The sequence below is a fragment of the Labrus mixtus genome, chromosome 1, assembly GCF_963584025.1.
Source record: "Labrus mixtus chromosome 1, fLabMix1.1, whole genome shotgun sequence".
Classification (NCBI taxonomy): Eukaryota; Metazoa; Chordata; class Actinopteri; order Labriformes; family Labridae; genus Labrus; species Labrus mixtus.
This window is the reverse complement of record NC_083612.1, coordinates 19,628,487-19,654,094: the sequence shown is the minus strand read 5'-3', so window position 1 is coordinate 19,654,094 and position 25,608 is coordinate 19,628,487. Positions and strand designations below refer to the sequence as shown.

Sequence of the window (25,608 nt, the reverse complement as noted above, 5' to 3'; positions counted from 1 at the left end):
CACCATTGTTTTATGATTCTGGGCCTCGGTGCCACGGCAATCTAGGGCACCATCACAAGGAGCAGACAGTACAACTGCTGTGGCATATGGAGATAGTGAGACACAGAGAGGGGAGATTGATGAGTACAGAGATTACAACACAAGGATTTATTTTTCCCGGCCCACTTTTAAAGAAGATAGGTGAGAAAGTGTAGTCTAATGATCTTATCTGAGTTTATCTTTCAAATATCTATCTGCTTTCTGTCAGGGATATTGACTTTGTTTTTTGGGGGTTTTTTTTATGGGGGGGGGAGGGGGGTATACTGAGATGCAGTACAGCTCGTCTTCCTCAGGTGCACATTTTAAGGACATGATAAACCTGAGAGCACACTGAAAATCCAGGATTTGGTTTTGTAGCTCCTGTTTATCCAACCTGGGAAATATACCACGTGGTCTCTTGATGGTTCCTCTAAATTATTCAAAGCATTTATTTATAAATAAACACTGACTGGGCCTGGGCCAAGCTGTCTAGAGCTCTCTGGCAACTCTGTAACCTCCAGCAACCAATCCATCCACCCAACCAAGTAAACAACCTGAAAACCCACCAACCAGCCCCACAACTATTATGTCCCGTTCACTGTACCTCCACATAAATCAGACTCCTTCTGCCCCTCTCTCCTTTTCCTATAATTCTCTCATACATTTTATAGGCACGTTTGAGGCTCGGTAGTGACCTTCACTTTGTCAAGCAGTCTGTCACTTTTGTAGAGATTGAAATATTTCCTCATGTTTTTTGATGTATTGGTTTGAGACCTTTGGCAGAAATTCCTGATTCCCAAAGGCTTTGAATTCCCTTTAGTGGCACATCAAAGTTGACTTTCGTCATTTTTGGTGATACAACTCAACAACAGTGGGATGGATTACATTGAAATTATGTACAGACATTCATTAAGCAGAGGATATTCCTAATGAGTGCTGATCCCCTGACTTTTCCCTCTAGTGCTTTGGTGCCACGAGTAAAATGTTACAACCCACCTAAGAAGTCAATGACAATTCATGCACTCCTTTAATCAGTAACTTTACATGCAGAAAAAGTACATTTATTGTATTAGTCCCGTTAAAACTGGACTTTAAATTTGTTAACCTGACTGAAAATGTGCAAAGTCATGTTTCTCAAAGTCTGGCTAACACAGCAAGTTAATGTTGTTGGGGATTTACTTTTTTTTAATAATTATTTTATCATAATCATTTTATTAGAGTACCCTTTATTTCATTATAAACATTGAATTTTCTTTATTTCTACAGTCCTGTAGTTAGATTAAAACTTTATTCAAAAGTGACAGGGTCATCCTCGTTGCCTTTCCACCCCGGCACTGGGATTAATAAAGTATTTCTGATTCTGATAAATCATCAGGAGATTGTTGGATTTGGTCCACATGGGAGGCTTTGACCAACAGGGCAATCACATGGGCTGAGATGTGGAAGATGCCCCAGGGAGGGGGGAGCTTCCTCATCAGGGCCACTTGTGACACACTACCCAGCCCTTGGAATCTGCACCTCCAGTACAGCTCAGAAGAAATCTGCCAACTCTGCAACTCCTCAAACCCAAGCTTGAGGCACATCCTCTCTGGTTGCTAGGCAGCACTGTCAGATGGTAGCATAACCGGGTCCTACGCAAACTAGCCGAAATACTGGAAACCAGCAGGCTTGAAGTACATTTGCAGTCACAGGCCCCAAGAGGAGGCGAGCTCTCAAAGATCTTGCAGAAGAGGCAGAGCAAAGGAGCTTCCGGTTCTGGCTACGAAATAAGGACAAGGCATGTGGAAAAGGATCCTGGGGGAGGCTGCAGGGAGACGGCCGTACTGCTGTTCCACCACCTTGAGATTTTCCAGGATTAAAGGAGCAAAATATCAGGGAAGGGTAGCACCCAGCTGACAACCCTGCAACCTGCACAATGGCACTGCTGGAGGTGCGACAGGCAGAAATGTCAAGCAGATGAAACTACCTGTATTTCCAATGGTTTGATTTGACATTCAATTGTTGACTACATACAAACATTGATACAACTACTAGGCCCCTTCAGAAAACATATGTAACTGAATCCTATCACAAGTTCAACATTGAGATGTTCCAGATCTTCACTTATGGATATTTTCCTGAATCAGACCTAGTTGAATTTTAGTGTAAGACCTCTACACAAACTTTGCTCCAGTCTATTAACAACTAGTTGTAGAAATGGCTTTTCACCTTGCACCAACATCAAAATCTTAGTTGGTCCCTTACATCAAGTTAATGACATAAGTGCAATTACCGACATTCACATCAGCTTCCCTTAACTACAACACTTTGATATGTGGTGTGTTGCATGCTTATAACAATAACTACATTGGTTGGTGTGGTGAACACATTGGCCACAGGCTAATCGTCATCATGTAAGCATGTTTGCATCATTGTGAGCATATGTTTGTATGCCAGCATCATTTGGCTTAAATTGTAGCCTTAAAAAGTCACAAACATTGCTGTAGATTCTTGCTCGGTTGGATTGCTTGCCAGAAATAAGGTTTTGGCATTTCTAGATTTTACCCAGATTTATTCATAGAATGTCCGGGCTGCAAAAAGATCACACGAAATGTGTGTGAATTGAAGATAATCACCTTGCATGACAGTAGAACTATTTCATATTAAGGGGCTTCTGCAGGCCAAGTTGTGGGCTTATTTTTTTAATATTTTCATACTTGAGATGAATGCAGATAGATTAACTTCCTTCTTTCCTCAATCTATCTTCATTACTCTTCAAATTACCTCAGCTTTGCCTACTCTCCTCTACCCTCTCCTAAAATCCTCAAAGGAGTGCCATCGTTGCTCTCATTTCTCCTCTTGTCTGTACCTCTCTTTCCTTTCTTGGCCACGATCCATCCATATCATTTCAGCCTTCTGAAAGTATGATGTTTTTAGACATACAGGGAAAATAAAAACAATCCATTAAAAGCAGAGGGAAGGAAATTGAAGGAGAAAGGCACAAGTGAGTAGAGATGCAGTAAGGGTACGGCAGCTTGGAATTCATACAAAAAAAATGATGCGGCCATTGTCACACATCACTGCGAACAGCGACACACGCATATGCATGAGCAAACAGTTTCATTTACACAGGGATGGGACCCTCCATTATGCTAACCTGTAAACAAACACATTCATATTACTCCATCTCATCCTCCTGTGAAGAGGAGACGGTATAGATAGCTGATAACAAGAATATCACAATAATATTCATCAGTGGCATTGTGCAGGTGGTGGGCGTTCAGCTGTGATGGGAAAATGTGTAGCTTGTATTGGGAGGTTGTGCAGTTACTGCTGCACACTTACAGGCACTTAATTTTCGGTGGAAATTTTATAATGAAATATATTTATTGTGAATGTAATATATTAACTGTCTCTGCTCTTTCTCCTCTTATATACATCCAATCCATCTCTCTTACAGTGCTGGCCATACAAACGACAAACAGTAAGAACTGTTAGCCTACAGTGACGAGACTACTGATGAGTGCAGGGAGGAGAGAAGACATGTTTGTAGACAAAAATAACCCAGGGAATATATGGGTATTGCACATATAAACATTTAAAAAAGGAAAAGTTATCAGTTTGGAAATGTACAAGAAATCTGAAGAGACAGATGGGAAGAAAGCAAGAGCATAACATTTCAATTCAAACCTGCGCAGACTCTTCTTAAATTAATTCACTGCCTCTGCAACAGCCTTCTTCAGGAGCGAGGCTGAATCACCTCCATGCCCTCGCTGCCTGAGGAGAAGAAAGCTGCTACAAATCTTCAGCTGCTGCACTGTAAGACACAGCGGCCTGCGCACTGACCAGGTGCTGAAGGTTATAACACACATCATCGTTGGGGGCTCTGTTCAAGGCAAGCTACTTCATCCCACAGCATTGCTTTCGTCAGTGCGGGGGAAACAGATGTCAGGTGTAAAGCTGCAAGCTGGAGGTTGACAGGGTGAAACTGCTCAAACTATCAGTCGCAAGTATGAATTGTCAGATCAGTGTTTTTGCTTCAATGTCAAACAGCAGAGAAGTTGTTTTTTTCCATTATTCAAGGTCAACTTTAAAGTAATTTATTGAGTAACAATAATTAAGGGGCTTTCAGATAGGATGCGGTGGGCGCTGCACCCATGTGTTGCAATGTGTGTGCTTTTGTAGCGCACAGCCCCCAAGTTAAAAAAGATTTCAACTTGGGCGAATGTGACGACACCTTGGCATGTCCAATATGAGGGATGATCAGATCACAACAAACCAACATGTGTCTTATTCAGTCTACAGTTCACTGATCAGCTGTTTGGGTGTGTGGGCTGCCACAGAGACAACAAAATTAGCAAATCTTTTACACTGATTGTGACATGAAGCCGTCTTTATAGAGCTGCAGCTCCTGGACAAGCCTAAACTCCCCCTAATTCTCTAGTGCTCTGAGGATTTTATTTAGGCACAGCCTCTTCTTCTTTGCTGCTCATCTCCCTTCTGAATCGTGGACAGATATATTGCGCATCCAAAAAGTAGCTACTTTCGGGACTATCGTGTAAGTGGCCTAGCCATTGTGCTCCTCCTCATACGCTATGCCCTTCCCCTCGGCGAGCGCACACTGCATCCTATCTGAAATCCCATTTAGGCAGTACAATCAGGCAAATTATATCTAATGTCTTTTAGATATATTTACATTTCATTAAATGTAATGTGTTTTATCTACATGAATAGATGGAATCCTTTCAACATACAATTTTACACAACTATGGCAGAATGATAATTGGAATTGGGGACAGAACTCAATTTAGTCAAATGTGAGATGAAGCCTCTGTACGTGGGGTGCACAAACTAACCACTCCAGCACCGGCGACCCGAAGCTGAACAAATTTGAAAACGCCTCAACCTACCAAGCTACCTTTAAAAGGACCAAGTTTAAATTGGCATGATGGTTAACACCATTAATTAATTAAATATTTGCTGTTCAAAAGCTGTACAATTCCAAAACAGCATTTGAAGTTTGACATTAAATACAGCACTGCTACCAATGCATTTAAGGAGAAACTTAACAACAGAGATATTACTCGATGGTCACCTGCAGAGCATGCAACAAACATATAAGGGATACAGAGCAAGGGACACTGACCATCCACTAGTTCATTGATCTTAAGTGGCAATAGTAAAAGGATACAAAAAATAACAATTAAAAAATGGTCTGCAAAAAAAACCTGCATACTGCATGTTTCCCCCTTGTCATGTGTCCGTGGTCGACGCAGTAGGGGTACGTCCTCCACGCAGGGGGTACACTTTGAGAAGCGCTGGTCTAAAGAAATATTCAGAGACCTTTTTGATCCTTGTGGCTGGAGGGAAATCAACCGGGCCAATCTTGTTAGGACTCAGTCCAACAACTTTCAAAAACAAGTGTAGTAAACAGGTTTCTGCAACTTTATGAACTGTACTTCACCCCAGATTTAACACATCCCAACACTCTCAAATATCTGTCTTACACCAAAGTACCAAAGAGCCGCTACCCTGAAAAGGCAGAGGTCTGGTATTACTCAGCAAGTGATACATTTTTCCAGTCCGGTTCAGGACAGGTTGGTGTTGAAGTTTTACCTGAGAGGAATGTCATTAACTTATTGTATGCACCTGAAATCATTCCTTTCAAAAGCATATACCCGATGCAGAATCTCTGAGTCTCTTCACAATACACTGTTGTGAAAGTCTGCAGAAAAGAGAAACATCGGAATTTGTAAGGAGAGGTCCAGAGCCAGCAGTGTGTGACTGTGTGCCCATTAAATCTGGACATCAGCAGGTAGACACACCCGCTCTCCCTACAGGAGCCACACCTGTGAATAAAATACCCCTCAAGGGCTCCTCATACAACTTGACACTTGCCGGCACCTGCTGTACCCCTGGGTGAAGCTTCGGTTCAGATGTCTGATGTGCGTCAGACAAAGTATAAACTTAATTCACCGTGAACTAAACATTTGGGCTGCATTTAATAGTCCCTAAGAGCTTCTTTGCATTAGCTTATTTAATTACATTGCCTCTCTACTACCTGTAATGAATAATTTACCAGTCGAACATAAATTATTTTGCTGGGAACAGGAGTCCAAAAGTGGATCAAATGAAAGTGCGGTGTATCAGTCAGGCTTCAGTATTTGTAAGTATTTAAATGTATGACAACATTAGAAACTGATACACTAAAGACAAGCTGGAGGAGAGAATGAGTGGGGGAAATGAGAGTTGGTATACAGTAAGAGAGTTGAATGAGAGGAAACAGAACAAAAGAGCAGAGAGGAAATGAGGGGTTTGGGTTGTGACAGTGACAGCAATGATGCCTTTGAAATCATTAGCGCTCCCTCATCAAGAACTATAAGTCAGAGACTGGGTTTGTATTGGTCTGTGTATGTACTTGCTGACACTATTCTCTGTCAGTCCTGTATTGGCAGGAAGATCCCGTCTGTGCGTAACTCTGTCTCACCATCTGTTCCTGGCTAGACTGCTGATAACTGTTCTTATAATATCCTGTTCTCCTCTCACAGTCTGGGTGGGGTGCAAATGTCTTGTATCTGGATTATGTCCTATTCTTCAATATTTATCCTTCCATCCATCAAGCTTCCACTTAAACAATTAATTTTTCGTGTCCTGTTCAATAATAGGTGGAGAGCCAAGTTGCACTCTTACTCATGATGTGACACAGCTCTCAAGCCTCCATTCTGGGCAGGAGTACAAACCACAAATAACCCTCTGCCTTACTCATCCTGACAACATTTCAGAGTCACACAAGGCCACTGTGGATAGGGACAGGAGAGCCAACAAAAACTCTCTCCTATCCTACGTATCAACCAAAATAAGGTAATCACTGCTTGAGGCTTGTTTCGTAGGTTTCTAGGCAGATTTTGTTCCATCAGTAGCTGATAGATAGGCATTACATGTCAATCAGAAGGCCTGGTAGAATAATATGGCCAGTATCCAAGAAGCCTTACAGGTAATTCAGCAAGCAGACAAGGATGAAAGGTGACCAGGTGGCACAGAGGACAAAACTAAATGTATTTTCAAGCTAAAGTTTTGGTGTCTTTAGTTCTCCACCAACCAGCTCTGTACAATGGTAACGTCTCTGCAAGACAAATATGTTCATATTGGAGGTTTCTTAAAAAGACTACTATCAATAACATTTTTATATCCAATCATAATGTTTTCGATATGGTATACTTTCTTAAATGTCTGCAGGCTGCAAATAAGCTATATTTTTAGGTTTGATGAGGGTTGGGCAATTCAAGGTTGTGTTTGTGAAAAATTAGCAAGAAAAAGTTTAACCATCAACCATAAAGATTTAACAGCCGTCTGTCTTTAAAATATTATCACCAACAAGACTTTCAATGATGGCGGACACTAAAAAAACAAATAACTTTTGATGACAACATTTCTTTTCACATTAAATGCCACATTTTTATTAAGATCTCTATTGCATCATGTCCGATTCTTGATAAGACAATGTCTCAGCACAGAAAATGAAAAATGCTTATGAATTGACACTTAAATATTTGGTCATGGTTAGAAAAGGTTTTGGTTGCAATTATAAAGCATACAGACGTAAACTCCAATCTCCTGCATAAAAGTAAGACATCCATCCATAACCTTGCTTCATAAAAAAGGGTCACTATACTTCTAGCTTTGGTATTAGATGTAAACCATGTAGTGTGGGATTGTGTAAAAAGGTCATAATTCAAAAGGATACTCGGCATCTCTATGTTTTAGTCAGACATTACATGCTGAAAGATGAGCAGAAGTGTCACATACTGTAGTAGTCTGTATCAAGCTGCAACCTCTGGTGTTGACAATTTAAGCCAAAGCGGAAGTGCAAAAATCTGCAGTTCATCGAGTGTCCACTTGAGGCTGGCTGCAGAAGAACCGGAAGTCACATGAAAATCCAGTCAAAAGTGTCAATTTTTACAGCAGAATCAAACATGTCGGTTCAAGAAACAAAATTGGTCTGATAAGCTCATGAATCTATCTGCACACACTGAACGGGGGGTGAAGTTTTTAACAACTCATCGATTTTGATGTAATGAAGTAGGAGCCCTTAGCTCACCTGACTGACCTGACGGCCAAGGTAGTGGTTTGTCAGGAGGCTTAAGACCAGATCCAGCTCCAGCTCTTTGCTTGTTGTTAAGTTGACTGAAAGTTAGGCTGAAACAGCATTTTCAGCATGGTGATCATCATCCTCGGGGTTCCACAGCCCCCTTCAATAACCAATGGGTTCAGGCTTCGTCCACTATTATTTACAGTGTGTGGTCTGCATTTGTCCAGAGCAGGGGTGGGAGCCAGCTGAGGACAGCAACTGGCTTCTTTAATGAAGGAGTAATACAACGTTGTACAAAATTACTGCACAGGACGTGGTCAGAAGAAAAGTATCCTAGTGAGTTTGACATTGTATTGATGTTTTACAAATTAAAAAGGCAGAAATAAGGTGTATGCATGTAAAGATAGTAGCCTATCGCATGCTCCAGTCCATGTACAAATAAATCCATCATGTAGTCCAAGTCTAACCAAGAGATCATACTGTTTAAATTCAAGAGTTTACATTTATTTGAAGGAACTATTTTTACAGATACTTCATTTATTGTTATTGTAGTCAGCATTTTACCAAACAAAAGGAGGCCAGAGAGCATCTTTCTCCAAATATGTACACATAAATCAGTATCAAAAAAGGCAGATCCAGCTTCTTTCTTCACTCTCCTCCGTCTCTCTTTTTTTTTTGTCTCTTTTCAGTGTCTGGAGAGCAGAGCAATGTTGCCTCAGTGAGTTCACTGATTAAAGGCATAGTGTATTTCTCTCTTTTCCTCTTCAAAACGCTCACTACTGAGAGACATAACAGATATTCTCTCAAAATCTAGACAGCCTCCCTCTCTCTTCCCTCTGCCTCTGTCTCCAATTATCTATTTCTGTCTTTCTGCACCAGCCCCCTGTATCTGCCAGTAGCATTTTCAGCCCACACTGCTGCTACAGTTCTCCGCTACTTTCTTGATGCAACTTCATCCAGATTCCAAAATCTTCTCCGCCATCTCTGGCCTTGGGTTTGGGAATTTATCAATAATTGCAGAGAACAAAGTAAAACAGAGAAAAGATGGCAATCAGGGTCAAGCGAGAGGAGAGACAGAAGTAGAGTAAATGCAGAGAACAATTATAATGCAGTCTTTAGCATAGACATGCTGCTGAAATAGTTATGCAAGACTCGCCTGACCACGCACCAAGTATAAAATACACAGAAACATACATACACACTGGATTATGTAATGTGGTTGTACGGGTTAGAGTAAGGACAAGGATCAAGATAAATACAAATACATCACTGGGATATGAACAACAATGGGCTCTAAACATGTATGAGCAGCATCCAATGGCCAGTTGCCTTTCACCTATTATCAATGGTTTCTTTTTTCAATGACACAGATTTACTCTGATTGAATGCACAGCTTCCGATTTTCATTGATGGAAATGTAAAAGAAAGAGTCAAAATGTTGCCAGATTAAAAAAAGTATATGACTTGCCCCAACCTGACATGTCCAAAACCAAAAACATCTAAATCAGCACATTCCTTCTCATATAGAAGGGTATATAATTAATATAGGATATCTGTGATTGTGTGTAAAAGACCTTCAATGAAAACCTTGACAACTCCTAAGCAAGTAAAGCGAGTTAGTTTAAAATTAAACCAAATGTGTAATCCATACACTAATTTCCACCAATTAGATATAGACATATAAAGAACCACAGTGGCATGATGCTCACATCTAATCATAGAATATATAGCTTGTCCGAAGAGGCTATATCTTTATGGAGAAATGGGATTGGTTCCATCTCCAATGAGGGTGTTCAGGATAGCAGGGTGTGTCTAAAATTGGTGGTCTCTGCCCCAATCTCACTCAGGGGGCCACATATTCCACTCTACAATCAAGTAAAACAATAATTGGTGGCAATAGCTGAGGCCGTCATAGACCACTCTTCGGTACACAAACTGATAGGTTTGGGTGATCTTAAAACCACAGGCTACATAGAAACAACATCTACAAAAACACTTTCTGAACTCGTGTGAAGAGAAATGTCTTCGTTGTGATCTTGCACATCAAAGATCACTGGTTATCAATCCAGAGTGACAGTCACTGATTGTGATTGTAAGTGCAGGACAGAAAGAGGAGAGGGTTGTGATCAGAGTAGATTGCAAAAAGCAAAGATCTTACTAAACACGCCTCTGAAGCCTCTCCCAACTTTACCACAAGTATAATTTTTATTTGATTGAATTTTCAAAAATGTCCTTTTAACGATTTGTGTGCGTCTTTTAGAATCATTTTAAATGAATTTGATCCTTTGATACTTTTGTTTTGTGCTTTTGACTTTATGACTGTTTTTTTTTTTTTTTTTTTTTTTTTTTTTAACAGCCTTTGTAAAGAACTTTGTAACCTGGATTTTGAAAAGTGCTCTAGAAATAAATGTATTATTATTATAAAGTTATTATGGTGCTTGTTGAACTATTTGAGAAATAACAGGCAAGATGGTCAACATAAGCACATTGGCAACTCCAACCGCACTGACATTTAAGTCCAGTTAAAGTGTAGGGAGGGAATAGGGAATGAAGGAGCATTGTATAGAAGAGACTTGACTCTTTCAAGAGCACGTGAGCACAAAGAGTCCACACAAATCTACATGTGGAGCAGATTTGCTCATAGATACAACAATGTTGAAGAAACTTCAACAGCAGCTCCTGTAATATCCTGACATGAGTAGGAACCTGTGAATATCTCTACCAGTTGATGGATATACCGACAAAGCTGAAAGTGTAACAGTTCATCTCATTCCCTCAATTAGTAGAGGGAACAAGATATACTACTCATGGTTCAAATAAGTTGTTTGCTAAGTTCAGAAAACCTCACCAGTCATGATTACTGCAGTATAAATGTGGTCATGCATCAGGTGTGACCCTCTTTTCTTCTTTTTTGTCCATTATTTTGATGGTCCATCATCCAACCCAAATGTTCTTCTTGCAGGGAGTCCCTCACTTTATGTTATCACACTGAAATTATATTTTGCTCCTGCCAAAATCATAACATAACTAAATACACATATTACATTTGTGCCAACTTAATAGATTTTCTTGTTTTCCTTGCAGCCTCATAATGCACTCATAACCTATAAAAAGATTGATCTTCTTTATTTTCTTACAGACCATTGAGAAATACCAAATGTAAACACAGCTCATAGATTTTGAAGAAGATTGAACATTATTTTATCAAATATTACAAATAATGGACTCACAAATCTGCTGACTCTTGCTTGAAGTTCTCAAGGAAAATCATTTTTTGTATTTTTTTTCCCATCAAACTCATACACCATGAGAGAATCCATGTGACAGTTTTCTAAAATACTGAAGAATTTATTTGTCTGGTGCCGCTCACCCCACAGAAACCTGTCTCAGCCCCTCTCTGTGACACATTGTGTCTTCTTCTGGTCCCCTCCTGTCTTAACTTTTCTATTCAGCCATCATTTTGATGGGATCTTCTATCATAGTCCCTCCTAGGTTGTAAATTTGTGTGCAGCTAAGTAGAACAGAGCAATATTTCCCCTTTCATGGCATCTTGCTCTTGTCCCTGGTGCCTATAAATCTAGGTGGCTTGTTTCCCAGCAGTGTGGCTCAGAGTTAAACTGGGAATGTAAATACTTTTGTTTCAGATTATATTAATTACTGCTCTGTGTGTGTCTTCTCTCTTGCAGCTTGTCTCCAGTCAGTAATAAGATTCTGGTCCATTAGTTTTGCTCCATAACATTAATTAAACATTTTCCTCTGAATCTCAGTGCTACTAATATTATACAATTATCTCTGGATGTTCACGTGCAACATTAATAATGACTCTTTTGCACCCCGCCAGGAGGCCACCCTGACACACCTGACATTTAAACTTGACCTGTTCTGAAGAGATCAAAACAATGCTGCAGTAAAAACTAAATTTCATCCACAGAATATTACACCAGTACAAGATGAATCTCTTCTTATGCTCATACAATACAGTCATCTGTGTAATCCACTAACTTTACTAAAAAAAACAATGCACTGTAGGTTTCTAAAGAAATACACTAACATCCAGTAGATTGCAGGATTTGTGCTGTATTCTTACTGCATAGTGGAGGACAGCCTGATCAATATTTGTTAATATGAGCACCAACTTGCATCATATCATGGCATCAAAAAATGAACCCACTCACTTCAACATAATTGAGTCTCAGAAAACTTATTAGATTTCTAACACTGAGAGAAAATCTGTCTCACTATTGTATACACTTCTTGAATACACATCATTGAAAAGCTGGCGACACCTGACTGTCTATTCACTGTGTGACAGCTCAAGATAAACTGATGCCTTTATATGGTTTAAATGACTTTACAAAGTTTTTTCTGTGTATTCAGTCATTAAACTATAAAGTAATTTGAAATTAAATGGATAAAAATTCTACAGAAACAGTTGGAGCCTCTTGCAGCTCACATCGAGTGTGAGCAACATGAAAATGTAACAGCTGTCGGTCTTGTCATTTGGCTTACTTACAATTTCCTAAAACACCCCCATACCCTAAAATTAGTCCTGAAAAAAATTGTCACTGAAGGAAAATGTGTTAACTTTTTTGGTTACCCAGGGTAATGCAACATGACAATTAAAGCTGGAGGCTGGGCAATATTTTTTGGTGTTGAATCTGAGCTATTGCTGTGATTCATGTTGACACAGTGGATGGCCTATACACTTCAAACACCATCTGTTTGAGTTGAGGGTTAAAGTGGCCAAATAGCCTCACAGAACATGAGAGGACTTGGGCCAGCTTAAATGTGTTAAAACCAGATAGTAGCACTCTTTAAACAGCTCTTGATAAGAGTTGCAGATTTCAAATGTAATGATGAATTTAAAAAAGTTGGCTTGCTTCTAGTTGGCTCAAAATTAAACCTCACGGTTTGACTTTGTTCATCAATTAACTGGTTTGATCACAATTATTAACTTTAAGAGTAAAAATGTCATACTGTAGTTGGGTAATGTCCTCTTAACTAAAAAATGAATAATTTTTCAAACATAAAACTCTGTTATACATAAAAGAATACCTTTTTAGGATTCAATTCAATTAGTTTGTCATATTTGTTAGCATTAAGATGTGTTGAATGCTTTTGCATTAAACCTCAATGGGGACATTGAAAGTTGTTTTATTAGGGAGCAGGTTAAACTCAGACAGTAGAGCAGACATCCCATATACAGACAGGCGATAGTCCTTAACGCATCGATTGCAGGTTCAACTCCTGGCCTCGACCCTTTGATGCACGTCTGCCCCACTCTCTCCTCCCCACGTCTCTCTTCACTTGTCCTATCAATATGGGCAAAAAATAATTAATAATAACATGTAAAAAAAGTAATTTTATTGAATTGAACTGAAATTGGTTTAATTAACTTAAAGAGAAGATGTTTCCTGGAATAATATTTTCTGTATCACTATTATTATTGGCTGGTGCACTTTCCAACTCGGATTTACAAAGGATGCTTGTACGTAATCTTTTTATATTAGAGGGAGCACTGTTATCACTCGTTGATCAGTGTTCCACAGGTTTTCTACTCTAAAAGAAACTTTAATATGTTTTTTTTCTTATTTTAAAATTCCTGTGCTTCAGTATGAAGCTCTGCTGCTATATGTCACCTCTCACTAAAGCTTTTTGACTTGCACACCTTCCCCTCACACATTCAGTCTCACTCTCAGATGCACGAACACTCACACTCTCTCTGTCTCTCACTCTGACACACAGATTCTCTCTCTCTGAACTGAAGCACACACACGCCTGTCATGTAATCAGGAAATCAACGTCTAGTCGCAGTTGGTGACTCATCTTTTGTCCCTAGTGAAACCTTAACTGGGGATGAGGTCGAAAGACATTGTGGATGAGGGAGGACGCGGAGTGTCACTAGCAGGGCACCACTGAGCACATGGGGAACTCCACTCTCAACAGCATGTTTTACAGCTGCTAAAAACAAAGATATTTGCCGCCCATAAAGCATGACAGCTGCACATAAAAACTGAAATGTTGTATTCCCTTGCCAGCAATATCACATCATTATCAGCATGCTGCTAAGATGTGAGACAAGAAAAGTTAACAGAGAGATTTACAGTTTCATATTGACTTCTTGCCATCTTAAACTAAAAACAGTTCTTCCTTAAAGTGCTCTACTGGTATCACTTGGAGAGTTTTGACCATAACATGCAAGAAATAAGCCAATTTAATTTAAGTCCACGGGTTAAACAGATGGAGACAATACTGCTGCTTATAAATCGTTCCCATTGTGCTAAACTTGCTTTGTGTGGGTGTGGTGAACAAAAACGAGTCACTTCAGTTGTTACTTGAAATGCAAATATAAGACACAAGCGTCATGTCTACAGACAATCAGAAACAAAATCTCCTTCAGCATCAGGTGTTGATCAGTGACCTCGACCTCAGCTCAGAGATGGGGAGTAAAAATACCCCGCGTGGCTCTGGTTGGGGCATCATCATTACTTGTCCTGATGGAAGGTTCGTGTCATTACACACCGTCTGCTCTCCATTTCTCCCCTCCGACAACAACGGAGGACACTCACACACACATTAACACTCGCGCGCGCACGCACACACACACCAGTGGCTAGTCAATAACAGACAACAATACAAACACACATCTCGCGTCTGCACAAACACGGCGGGTCGCTCACAAATATGACAGAGTATGGATGACCTTGTGCATGTATGCTCAGGTCACCGTGCGCGAAACGACTACACCGTGCACAACAGAAGTGCCCAAGTGGCTGTCTCACAGACAGGGGTGTATGCAACAGCCCTCCACGCTGCCGCTGATGGCTTTTTCTGTGCGTTTTGGTAAAAGGCAACAACAGAAGCCCCACATAAAGCACAGCAGCTTGTTGAATGACCCCCAGTTTCATTACTTGACATCAACATGGCAAACTCAAGGGCATCTGGAACCAACGCGAGACCGTTGAACTACACACACTGGATTAAAAATGTACCCACGGATGGCCACTGAAATCTTTTGCTCACCTTTGCTGTTATCTTCTTCTCTGTTGAGATGCATGACTCTTCTCACAATTTACTCATTTAGGCTGTCTTGTTCTTGAAGCACAAAGGTGTCTTCTTTCAAAGAGTTCTCCAGATGAACTCTTATTCCAATTTTGGATGTGTGGTCCTCTACCCGCTTATTGTCTCAGCTGGCACGCATGGACGCGCCTGCACTTGTGCGTCCTCCTCCCCTCGTTGTGCTGGAGCAGGTAGTCTAGGTGATGTTTGGAGTCTGCTTGGATTTGGACTCTCTCACTTACCACCTCTGTCTCTCTCAGTCAGTATTCGCTTGCACAGCCCAGAGACGCTCCAAGGGATGGTCGTAGGAAAGGTTTCAGGGAGGAGACGGCAGGCAGACGGGCGGGGTGACGTGAAGTAAGTCGGTAGGAGGTCGTCTACTCAGCTGAGGCGGCGAGGGATCCGCGCGTGCCCTCAGTGCTATTGACCATTTCATCAGAGGTTCCCGGCTTTTAGCAGCGTTTTACGCGCACGTTTACTACGAAACTACATGTTGATGCGAAGCTTATGGTGACATCTGAAGAGAAATAAATTGAGATATAATGTTCAAATGCATAATTCATAAAGCCGCTAATATTTGCAACAAATATAGAAAAGCTTCTGACCATGACATGCAAGTTAAAGGCTTGAGGTAGACACCCTTGGTGATTATGGTGCTAATTATGACCGACAGCTGACTCTGTTATAGTATACAAGCCTGTCGCTGCATTCTGGGATGGAGAAAGCGCAGTCGACAATAGAAGAGGGACACTTCTGGTTATGTGACCAGCTTTTACACTCAATCATGATTTTTTTTTACTATTATTCATATAAACAATAATTTGTCGTTTCATAATAGAATCATTAATACAGAGATTCAGGTGAGAATCTCAGATGCGCACCATTTTACGCACAACCTGCCCAACTTGGAACCTGATCTCGCGTGTTTAGCCTCCATCAAGCCTTTGATTAGTGTCAATGTCATGAGCAGCCTGTTTTGTCTCATTATGACCATCATACCATTACAGCCACCAGGCCCGTACAGTGGATAAGGGGGCACATTTACTCACCATTCACGTTCGCCCAGAGTCATTCGCGTATCATGGCTCACTGGCGGCCTCTAGTGTTGTACATAAATCAGTCAGCTGGATGCTGGTAGTGGAGATCAATACACCAACCCATTAAAACAGGCTGTGAAAAAATTTGAGATAGAACAGGGTTAGAATAAAGGGTAATTGTATAACTTTATAAACCCTCTTAATGTTAGGTGGAACTAAAGACGTGTATATGAAATGTTTCACAAGCAATGAGAGGAAAAGTAAAAGGGAAAGTGGAAAAAATAGATTGTGAAAATGTATTATAATGAAGAATTGCCTGTGTTTTTTTTGTGTGTGTGTGTGTGTGTGTGTGTGTGTGTGTGTGTGTGTGGGTGTTTCTCACACTTGTCTTTGAAGACATGTTCCTACTTTTTTCTTAGATAATAGATAGGATAGAACTTTATCAATCACAAAGTGAACACTTGTGCTAGTTTACTCTGAAATCACAGTAAAATACATGTCTAACACAAAACAGCATAAAATATCCATCAAATATAAAAATATGTTTATGTGTTAAATAAAATATAAAGTGAATAAAGTTTGAAGTTACAGTATGTGGTATCTAAAATTGTTCAAGTATACTACAAATCTAGGTCACCAATCACCAATCAAAGTTTTTGCACTCTAAACTTTCATGAATCATTTAATAACTTTCTCCTAACCAGGAAAGATGGATTGGAAATCTCTATATGTAACTTCAAATGACAGAGTAAAAGATTATTTCATAGAGAGACATTTTTCCATATGCCATATCCTTATCTTGGACTTGTATGCTACCTTTACCCGCTTTGTGCTCTATGTTGACTCTTAGTGACACCTTTGTTTCTTTGTTCTATTACTCATTTTTCTGTCTGATGACTCTCTTATGATAGCCCCTCTGACTTGACTTCTGTGCATATTTGTAAGGCAGATACAGTGGAGGAAATAATTATTTGGTATGGTACTTTTATTATAACAAACAGAGACAAAATATTTTTTAAAAAGTCCAGAAAAAAAACATTACATAAAGTTATAAATTAATTTGCGTTTGATTGAAGGAAATAAGTATTTGATCCCCATGCAAAACGTGACTTGGTACTTGGTAGAGTGCCCCTTGTTGGCAAGCACAGAAGTCAGACGATTGTTGTAGTTGGTCGCCAGGTTTGTACACATCTCAGGAGGGATTGTGGGCCACTCCTCTTTACAGATCTTCTCCAAATTCTGAAGATTTCGAGGCTGTTGCTTTGCAACTTGAACTTTCAGCTCCCTCCACAAATTTTTTAAAGGATTAAGGTCTGGAGACTGGCTAGGCCACTCCTTGACCTTAATGTGCTTCTTCTTGAGCCACTCCTTTGTTGCCTTGGCCGTATGTTTCGGAATGTTGTCATGCTGGAAGACCCATCCAAGACCCATCCTCAGTGCTCTGGCTGAGGAAAGGAGGTTCTTGTCCAAGATCTTACGGTACATGGCCCAATCCATCGTCCCCTCAATGCGGTGAAGTTGCCCTGTACCCTTAGCAGAGAAACAGCCCAAAAGCATAATGTTTCCTCCTCCATGCTTGACGGTGGAGATGTTGTTCTTGGGTTGGAATTCAGCATTTCTCTCCCTCCAGACACAACAACTCCAGTTTTTGCCAAAGAGTTCAATTTGGTCTCATCTGACCACATCACCTTCTCTCAAGCCTTCTCTGAATCATTTAGGTGTTCATTGGCAAACTTCAGACGGGCCATCCTGAGCATGGGGACCTTGCGGGCACTGCAGGATTTCAATCCGTTACAGTGTAGTGTGTTACCAATGGTTTTCTTGCTGATTGTGGTCCTAGCTGCCTTGAGATCATTACAAACCTCCTCCCGCGTAGTTCTGGGCTGATCCCTCACCCTTCTCATGATCATCCTTACCCCACGAGGCGAGATCTTGCATGGAGCTCCAGACAGAGGGTGATTGATGGTTATTTTAAATTTCTTCCATTTTATTATAATTGCACCAACACTTTCTCCTTCTCACCAAGCTTCTTGCTGATGGTCTTGTAACCCAGTTGTGTCCCTGATGTCCTTTGGTCTTGCCCATGGTGGTGGAGTGGTTGGAAAGGAAAAGATTGATTCTGTTGACATGTGTCTTTTATACCCATAACGAGCAGTGATTGGGAGTACTTTCTTAAAGTGACAGGACTAATCTGAGAGCCACCCGGGCAAATAACTGGTCTGTGGGAGCCAGAATTTGTGTTGGTTTGTAGGGGATCAAATGCAAATGAATTTATACAATATATATATATATATATTATCTCTGTTTGTTAAAACAAAGGTACCATAAAATTTATAGACCGCTCACTTCTTTGTAATTGGTCAAACTTACAAAATCAGCAGGGGATCAAATAATTATTTCGTCCACTCTAAGTCTTATTGTATAGCTTGTCTGGTTCTCTTCATACAGACTTCATTCTTGAAAGAAATTCGCACTCTGTGTACGAGACTGTTCCAAACTTCTCATTGCATCAGCTCACTTCCTCACTGCAAGCCCTCCTTTTTCTCTCACACAATCTTGGTCATGAATATTTATAAGCCTGTCACCAAGTCTACTTGAACTCAAAACAACACGTTCAACAAAACTTGTGCCAAGCTTTATTCCTCCAGGGATTTTTTTAATGATGTTGTGTAATTTCTACACAAAGATTTGCTCAGCATGTTGGATGTGTTATATAAAACAATAAAGAGAAGTTTTTGGATACTCACAGTTTGTAATTTTGGAGCCATTATATCAAAGTCTACAACATTATTGTATGAGCCTTATAGTAACACAGCTGAGCTCGTGCACAACAATCTTTTTTTTATAAGTAAAATTATACAATAGAGCTATAAATCATACAGTATACTGTATGCACGTTAAATAGCATAAGTTTAAGCTACACAAAAAGGAAAACGCATATACATAGAAGCATTTATGATTGTATAAACCCCTGTTGAGCTTAGTGTCTCAATATGCTGTCAGACTGGATGAAGACATTCAAAGTGCCCAGACCACTTTAAATCCCCCTCAAAGGTGTAAAAATATCAAACATCAGGGTCTTCTGGGGTTTTTCTTTTAGCATTGAGGTCAGAATCTTTACAACATCAATAAGATACAAAATGTTAGATCAAGAAGAAAATATGAAAGGTGACCTTTGACACTTCCAAAACCTCCTCTTTTGGAATGTGTTGACATCAACATATCAAGTATTGATATCTTGAGATGCTCCTGTGGTTATGAAACATTCTCCTATTTGATTCATATAGGAGGAACAGTTATCCAGGGATTACAGACTGTGGCTTATTTGATGTTGTGATGATGGAAAGTGCAATCCACTTCAATGTATTTCCAAAAGAGAAAGGACATAAAGACATCAGGTGACACATGGTGTTTATGCAGCACAATGGTAAGGATATGTAATCAACACCTGAAATACAATAAGGAAACAATGTAGGGTGATTTGCTTTTCTTCTTCTTCAATGACAGTACTGTTCAGTTAAATGTTCCGTGTGTCGTCAGGGAATTAATCCCTGAATAAATAATATTTACCTTTACAAGTCTTCATGGAGTCTGTGCTGTGCATGAAACTGTTAAATGTGTGCACCTAATGTGAGAAATGTTTGCTATATAAAATGTGTCAAATTGGAGAGGATAAACATTAATGTTAAACAATTCTGCAGAGCTTTGCTTTAGAATATATATTTTATGTATGATAGTATTGGCATAAATCTCATATTTTAACTGTGTCAAAATTCAAGTTTTCATTCTTGTCTTTATAGGTAAATAGTTGACTTTAGGCATGTTCGATGATTTAAATGGTCTGCATTCAGAGCAGCTTCAGTGAGGGGCTGATGATGAGAGGTTTAGAGACTACAGGCTGGTCAGTGTAGTCTATCAAGTTACAGCTTCAGAGGGAATGAATAATAGTTATAATGAACATAAATGTGTGCCCTGCTGTTACACTTGTTCATCAAGACTGGCTTAGCAAACAGGCCAAACTACTGACTCTTCTAGCAGGTACATTCTCTCTATCAATAAAAGAGAATAAAATATGTTTTTGAAGAGCAGACAAATCATCTTGCACAATGAACAGCATACCGTGCCGGTAGCATAGTGGTCAGTGCGTGAGCCCCATGTAGGTGCGGGCAGACGGACGCCGACACAAACACTTGAAGGAATGTGTTACTTTTAATGACAGCTGTCCTGTTCTATCGGAAAGGTATACTTAAATGACTTTGTTCCCTTATTTCCGACTCTATCCACTATCCTATCTCTACAATAAAGACACAAAAAGACCACCCCAAAAAAAATTTTTTTTAATTTTTTTATTAACTTCACCTTCAAGGGGGGCGGGGGCGTGGGCCACCCCCCCTAATATAATGGTAGGGGAAACACTGTATACCAATATAATATTACACATCATTTAAACCACAATTTAGTTAAGGCTATAGTTGTTATTTATATTAATGTGCAAGAATGTTAAGGCTATACATATAAGATATTATAATATTGGAATAAATGATTGTACAGACTGAAAGATATACAATGTGAAATGTATCTAGGATAAACTGTTTTAATCCAAACAAAGTTCAGTTCAGCTAGACTGAAGTTATTGTGTTTGGCCTTAAAAAAAAAAGCTCAGAGAGACATTTCCTAATGATATAACTGTCCTAAATGGCATCAGACTCTTCAGCTCGTCCAAAACGCTGCAGCTCGTGTACTGACTAGAACTAGGGAAAGGGACCATTTTACTCCTGTATTAGCTTCTCTGCACTGGCTTCCTATAAAATCTAGAATAGAATTATAGAATTGAAAATCATTCTTCTCACTTACAAAGCTCTTAAGGGCCAGGCAATTATCTTAAAAAGCTAATATAGCAGCATCGAGAACATTACGCTCCCAGAACGCAGGCCTTCTTGTGGTACTTTCTTTAAATGTACTATGGGAGGTAGAGCCTTCAGTTATCATGCCCCCTCTCCTTTGGAATCATCTACCAGTCAGGGTCCGTGTGGCAGACACACTCGGTCCTACTTTTAAGAACAGGCTTAAAACTTTCCTTTTTGATAAAGCTTATACTGTAGTTCGGGCTGGCACAGGTATGGACAAGCTCATAGCTATAATGCTTTAGGCTTAGACTGCCAGGGGAACTTTGTAATATAACAACAAGTAAGGTCTTCCTGCTCTTTTGTAATATTAAATAAAGAGACAGACTTTTTTCTATACTTTTTGTAAAGTGTCTTGGAGATTTTATTTTATTTTTATTTGTCAATTTTATTTCATTCAAAGAAACAATAAAGTTAAGAAAAACAAACAAACATAAAATCTCAAATTTTGAATGAAAAGATAACATTGTTATTAATTGGCACTATACAACTAAAGATTGATAGATATCCAGGAGAGAGAAAAGAAAGTTACATGACTTATACAAGGTCACAGAGTAGTGACAGGGTTCAACAACACACACTGACTGAAATATATTAAAGCATCAGGCATTGCAACATGTTCTACACCTTCCCTGTGATACATTAAACACATGGCTCATGTTTGTCTGGTACCTTGAATCCACTAACACACTCCCCCACCCAGCTGTTTTCATCCTGTTGTCAGACTGTCTTGCAAAACAAACACAGGAGAGTCATCTTTACATCGTTTACCCTTGCATGGTTATCACAATAAAGACTTGTATTATATTTCAAAACATTGTAACAGATACTACGAACTAATTCTGTTCAAACATGCAAAGCAATGTTGCCTGTGAAAGGGATTATCCTTTGTTCTTTCAGGCTTTTTTCGATTTAATGTCAGATTTTAGCCTAGTCCATCTGTGACATGTCCTTAAATTCATTGTAATGATAACCCATGGCCACTGAGTGGCAGTGTTGGCACATTGTCTACTTGATATACGAGGCTGAAGCACTTTAAGAGGCATCGTTTCTTGTTAAGAAATTAACTTTAAAGTTGTGTTTTATAACAAGAGAAGCAAAACATGCATCTCAGCGTTAAATTAAACCAAACAGCAAAGTAGTTTATGAATGTGATTTCAATACATACAGCAAGTTGTCTTTCCAAATATGGGGACTTCCTAAATAACTCCTGGAGCTCAGAGTTAACAACTTTCTTTGAACTTCTTGCTACAGGAGAAACATATCAAATTATAATGTTAATTTACATTTCTCTTTCATAGGGGTGTAGAGTAAATTTGAACTAGAAATATTACCTACTTAGGAAAGATGGGGGAGAATACTTCTGGGTGTATCCCTTTAAAAGATTCCTACAGATTATTTCACCAAACCTGCAACATATTTCCTCCTCAGAGACCCTAAAAGGCCAAAAACACCAACACAGCTGTTCTCAATTATTCTCATTGATTAGACTTCTGCTCGGTGTGTGGGTAGAGCTGCACTAGGAAGAAGAAGTAGCCTAGCAGCCAAACCCAACCTTTCAAAATAAATTGTGGAAGGTGAAGGTTGCACATATGGACAGCAATGACGAAAATGTCACTTAGCCAAAGTCCCAAGAATTATTCTAATCAGTTGAACAAGTGAATACACAAAAACAAATTGTGTAGGAGGGGACACATGTGAAAGTTCAAATGTTTTTGAAGATGTGCAAGCAGGAAACAGGAGATATGACCCAACAGACTAAAGAGACCCAACTGGGGCAGTTCTGTGTTGCAGCAAAGACTTACCCTGCAGTGAGACAGGCAAAGGTTAAAAAAAAAGGTAAACAAATCCACCAGGGAAAACACAACAAAATCCAACAAAGCGAGGTTCAAGAAAACGAAACATCAGGAAATGCTGGAAAAGAGGAAACGAGACCCTGAGACTCACTGGCGAAATAGAGCTACCACATGGAGGTGAGGCTGATCATGCACAGGTGAAAATAATCAGTGCAGAAATCGAAGTGACGATAAGATAGGTAAGGTGAGTAGGCCTAGTCTACAAAATAACAGGAACTGAAGCAGCCAAATAAGGAGGAATAAAAAGGAGGAGGAACATGACTTTTTGTCTTTGTTTGTTATTCTTTTAAATATCTTTGACAATTATCTAAAATGTGTCGATAAACCACTATTAGGTAGGCTACATTTCCCTTAACCTGGCCGCCATAAAATGGTGCGTTCATGGGCAGTCACCGGACCTGGCAGTCTTTGATAGACTACTCGGTCATTGAAATCCTCCTCAATGTCGACAGACGTGTACACACCATAGACTGTAAATGTACACACGTGCAATAATATACCTATAAGAAGTTTTAACACATTTTCTGACAACTGACCGATTCGGCAATTGACATTAGCCTACTCTCTGAACAGCCATACCCATTCAGGCTAGTTTAACTTGAAACAAGGAGGGCGATGATTGGTGTTATCGTTCAGCAATGCGCTATTTTATCATTCATGTGATAGTAGGCTACTTGTGTGGCACATTTCAGACAACTAGGTCTAACTTCGACGCATGGGCTGTGAGTTAAAGTGCTATGGCTTAACTAACATCCGCCAGTTTATCATAGACTGTAATGAAACCTTCAAAATCAGCGTTTATGTTTGTATATGTTAGTTCTTTTTACCCCAAGTTAGTGCAGAAAAAAAAAAAACTTCAATAATGCAAGTGCAAAACTGCCTTGAAATAGACTGTAGGCCTGCCACTGCATCTTTATAGTTTTTATCTGTTTATTTGGCCTACCAAATTAACAACTGATTGTTCTAGTATTAGGCTACTACTTTAATTTAAAAGAGACATAATGCATTTACAAAAGGTAGGCCTATATATTGAAGTTGGTAATGGTCACTCTTTGTCAACTAAGCTCGCGCTCACTGGGTGGGGTAGCTGCTCTCGTGCTGGCGGTGCATTTACGGACCAGACAACCGCAGTGGGCTCGTTATGTTTTATACTCGTTCCGGGGCTCCGCTGTCAGCCGCTGTGCTCCATACGCTTTCCGTCGGTGAAACACACACTGAGTGATGCGCAACCAGCCAGCACCATCCCTCACAAATCTCAAAAGGAGGTGACTTGATCAGCATATGACATTCTCCAGGTAAGAAATCGTTTGTTCAAATGACGTTTTCGAGACATTTGATCAGGAGGTAAACATCGATTGTAGTAATAATCTCCCTCGAAGAAGAAGAAGAGGAGCTGTGGATGGATGCTGTCGATTTGTCCTCAGCATCAGTGTTAACAACAGGATGGTGAGCTTGGACCGAAAACGTTTCTTGTTTTAAAACTATAGCGTTAATTACACTATTTCCTAGTCAGTTCGGTTAAAGATAACAAATGTTTTTAAGTCTATTCACGGTGTTACAATTACGCGTGATTCATCGATGCGCAGTCTACGCCTAAAATTGTCGTTTGTAGTTTTATTGCCATAGGCCTTTTGGTGTCTTATGAGTTGCGGAAGGTCATTAATTTTTAGATGTCCTCAATGGTTCAATTCTTTCCTGCATCATTTTTATGAAACGGCACCTCAGGCATGCACGGGGGTCTAATGGGGTGCCTTTGAAGAAATAGCATGCTCTACTCAAATATCTGATCTTTCTGTTTAACATTCAACCTTTTTGATACAAACCATATAAGCGACCTCAAACTGGTTTGATATTTGAGTGACATATTCAGCATAGTGCAAGTTACAAGATGAAGTTGAAAACTGAGCGAGGTGCACTATACTAGCCCTTCAAGTTGTTTAAGACCTAAACAATGTACCAGGGATTTTGGGCTATAGGTATATTTAGTAGCCTATTTGTAGTTTATTGGTTTAATATTTGTGTATCCTTATGTGCCTGTAGTGCTCTGTACCACTCTGTGCCTGGCCACAGGGGAGGGCAGCTGCTGACAGGCGTTGTGTCTGGTTGTCATTGTTCAGCAGGGGAACGGACTCAAAGGGTCTGCTGTGCATCTTACAGTGTTTTTCGTTTTCAGCATCTATCTTCATCCAGTCATGCTGAACGCATTTCATTAGCCACTGTCCTCGTCTATGATCTCTTCAGGCTTTCTGATTTACAGTACAATTTACAGTCTTCGATAGTTTCTCTTGAAGACAGCGATGTTGTCAAATCACTGCAGTCCCACTGTGTAATAGAGTGTCCTACACATTCAATAGGTCCATTTATGTGATATGCTTTTCTAATATTCTGCAAGATTTCTGTCAATTTAAAGTACATCCATAGGGGTCGTATTTCAAATGGTTATACAAGACGCTTCTGTAGCCTACTCTGATCATTAACTAAGTAAAAGTACAACACTGAAAAAATACATTTTTATTAATCTATATTAAAATGAAAGGTAAAAAAAAAAAAAGGTCAGTAGCTTTTTGATACTGATGAAAGACTGCCATGGCTTAAAGCACCTTTTGTACACATCTTTCAAATAGTACCCAAACTAATTAGAAATCCAATAACTTGCATTTCCTTTG

At 39.7% G+C, this 25,608-nt stretch overlaps 2 protein-coding genes across 5 annotated transcripts in view; one reads left to right on the top strand and one right to left on the bottom strand.

Annotated features, from left to right (window-relative positions):
• Positions 1-23,096, bottom strand: part of syt7b (synaptotagmin VIIb) — a 104,999-nt gene extending 81,903 nt beyond the window's left edge. The window contains exons 1-3 of one of the 2 annotated variants that reach the window (XM_061037165.1): positions 23,034-23,096; positions 16,195-16,315; positions 15,110-15,662 (exon numbers count right to left, since the gene is read on the bottom strand). In XM_061037165.1, the coding sequence (XP_060893148.1) occupies positions 15,110-15,143 (34 nt within the window). In that variant the 5' untranslated portion in view covers positions 15,144-15,662; positions 16,195-16,315; positions 23,034-23,096. Of the gene's footprint in view, positions 1-15,109; positions 15,663-16,194; positions 16,316-22,891; positions 23,014-23,033 lie in introns of those variants that run through there. The other variant, XM_061037164.1, reaches the window with a different exon arrangement.
• A 990-nt stretch (positions 23,097-24,086) lies between these two features.
• apba2b (amyloid beta (A4) precursor protein-binding, family A, member 2b) overlaps positions 24,087-25,608 on the top strand; it is a 58,997-nt gene continuing 57,475 nt past the window's right edge. For 2 of the 3 annotated variants that reach the window (XM_061037159.1, XM_061037144.1), the window contains exon 1: positions 24,088-24,237. The gene's annotated coding sequence lies outside the window, so the exon portion shown is untranslated. Of the gene's footprint in view, positions 24,238-25,608 lie in introns of all 3 variants that reach the window. The other variant, XM_061037155.1, reaches the window with a different exon arrangement.